Source organism: Propithecus coquereli, unplaced genomic scaffold (assembly GCF_000956105.1).
Source record: "Propithecus coquereli isolate 6110/MARCELLA unplaced genomic scaffold, Pcoq_1.0 Scaffold83, whole genome shotgun sequence".
Taxonomy (NCBI): Eukaryota; Metazoa; Chordata; class Mammalia; order Primates; family Indriidae; genus Propithecus; species Propithecus coquereli.
The window spans coordinates 7,553,750-7,556,024 of NW_012154507.1; the positions used below are offsets into that span (position 1 = coordinate 7,553,750).

General features: G+C 32.1%; 1 protein-coding gene across 1 annotated transcript in view; it reads left to right on the plus strand.

The window, feature by feature from the left end:
* Positions 1–2,275, plus strand: part of SOS2 (son of sevenless homolog 2 (Drosophila)) — a 124,022-nt gene that overhangs the window by 40,391 nt on the left and 81,356 nt on the right. Inside the window, exons 3-4 of the mRNA XM_012663749.1 lie at positions 265–408; positions 1,928–2,131. Coding sequence (XP_012519203.1) covers positions 265–408; positions 1,928–2,131 — 348 coding nt within the window. The remainder of the gene's footprint in view (positions 1–264; positions 409–1,927; positions 2,132–2,275) is intronic.

A 2,275-nucleotide genomic window follows, 5' to 3' on the forward strand; every position in this document is an offset into this window, starting at 1 on the left:
CGTGTGCCTGTAATCCCAGGTTTTAGAATTATTTAATGACACTATTTAGAATCTATATATTCCAGTATTTTTACTGTGTATAATCCAAGAGATTTTTAAATTTCTCTTCCTTTTTCACAACTGAAATGACTGTCACTATGTTTTGGGAATATATTATTAAAGTAGTTTGAGATTGGATGAAAATACACCCTTAACCCCTATTTGGTAATTTTTAAACACAATTCTCAACCTCACATATCTTAACCTTTCTTTTTCTTTTTTCAGGATATTGAAAAGATTTTTAGTAACATTTCAGATATACATGAATTGACTGTGAAACTTTTAGGTTTGATTGAAGACACAGTTGAAATGACTGATGAAAGCAGTCCTCATCCGTTAGCTGGCAGCTGTTTTGAAGATTTGGCGGAAGTAGGTTTACAAAACTACTTTATATTCTCATCAGAGTTTATAAAATAGCAATCCTTGTGTTAGGAGGAATTTATCTTAGTGTAAAATAAAAATATTGTAAACAAATAATTGCAGCACAATGTGATTAAAACCATTATACTAATAATTCCAAGGTGCAGTGGAGAAAGTAATCAACTCTAGTGTGGGTGAGGCCAGGAAGACTTTATAGAGAAGGTGCCTAACTAAACTGGGACCTCTGAGGGTGAATGACCTCCAGGATCTAGCACATGCCAGTGGTTCTTAGCCTTTAATGCACATCAGAATTACCAGAAAGCTTTTAAAGGGTACTCATGCTTGTGTCTCACCCCCAGAGATTTAATTGGCCTGGATTTGACCTCTAAGCCTCAGTATTTTTTGAAAGCATTTCAAGTGATTCTGATGTGCAGTTTTAATGGCTGAGATCCATTATACTATGCCATAATTTCAAAAATGATTTTTCACTTAAATTTCATGGTAGGAATTCCTTGTCCTTTTTATTTTGACTTCTAAAATTATGATTACTTTTTGTTTTTACTTTGAGAGTATTTTGGACTTACAGAAAAGTTGAAAGTACAATAAAAAGTATTCCTTCGCTGCTTGAACCATTTGAGAGTAAGTTGCCAATATAGTGTGTCCTACAAATAAAAACATTCCCCAGTATTACTGCAGTATGACAATGAAAATCCAGGAAATTAATACATTGATACATTGTACCATCTAACTCTCAAACATCATTCAAGTTTTGCCGCTTGTCTTTTATAGCAGTGATCTAGTTCAGAATCACTTGTTGTTTATTTAGTTGTCATGTGTCTTTTTTCTCCTTCAGTTTCCTTTTCAGGATTATACCTTCTTTCTGAACTCTCAGAGTACTTTTCATTCAGTCTTGTATGACTGAATGAATAACTAGGTCTATTTTTTTTTTTTAACTATTATTCTAAAATGTATGGTCACCCTCTCCTATTGCTTTTGATTTACAACTGGTTCTTGCCTGTTGATTGATGTACGTCCATGGTAGCAGTCTTTACTATTTCTGAAAGAAAAAATGGTCACTAGAGCTGTTTAAGCATCTATGGGTGTTTGAGTTTAGCAAATGAACTTAATAGCAATAGTCAGGGTAGTAAATATACATCAGAAAAGCATCACACTGATCATTACTTAATGAATATTTTGTAAATAAAAGGACATTTAGCTACAATTTCCCATTTTCCCTATGTATGGCGACTTTTGGTATACCCTGTATTACACACGCATGTGTATCTACATACATACATATTTCATCATTAGGTCTATCCTGTTTCCAGAAATATTTATTTTGCCATATCCAGTTTTATTTGAACATTTCCCACCTTCAACTTTTTATTTTTCTTTTATTCTAAATTTTCTTATATAAATTTGCCTATAATACACACATCGTTTAATAACGTTTGATTTCAAGTACTTTGAAGCAGTTTTATAAAAGTAAGGAAAATAAGTTTATATGTTACTGATTTATATTTCTCAGGTTTTGATGGACATGTTTGATCAAGATGACATAGGTTTGGTTTCTCTCTGTGAAGATGAACCTAGTTCTTCAGGTGAATTAAACTACTATGACCTTGTCAGAAGTGAAATTGCAGAAGAAAGACAGTATCTGCGGGAACTGAATATGATCATAAAAGTGTTCCGAGAAGCCTTTCTTTCTGACAGAAAACTGTTTAAACCTTCTGTAAGTACCTTTTTGGGTTTGAAATTCTATGTACCCAAAAAGTCGAACAGCAGCTTAAAATCATATTAATAAATAGTAGCTTTATATACTTTATGAATATATAAAATGCTTTTATATATTTATGGGTTTTAAAAAATATGTGAA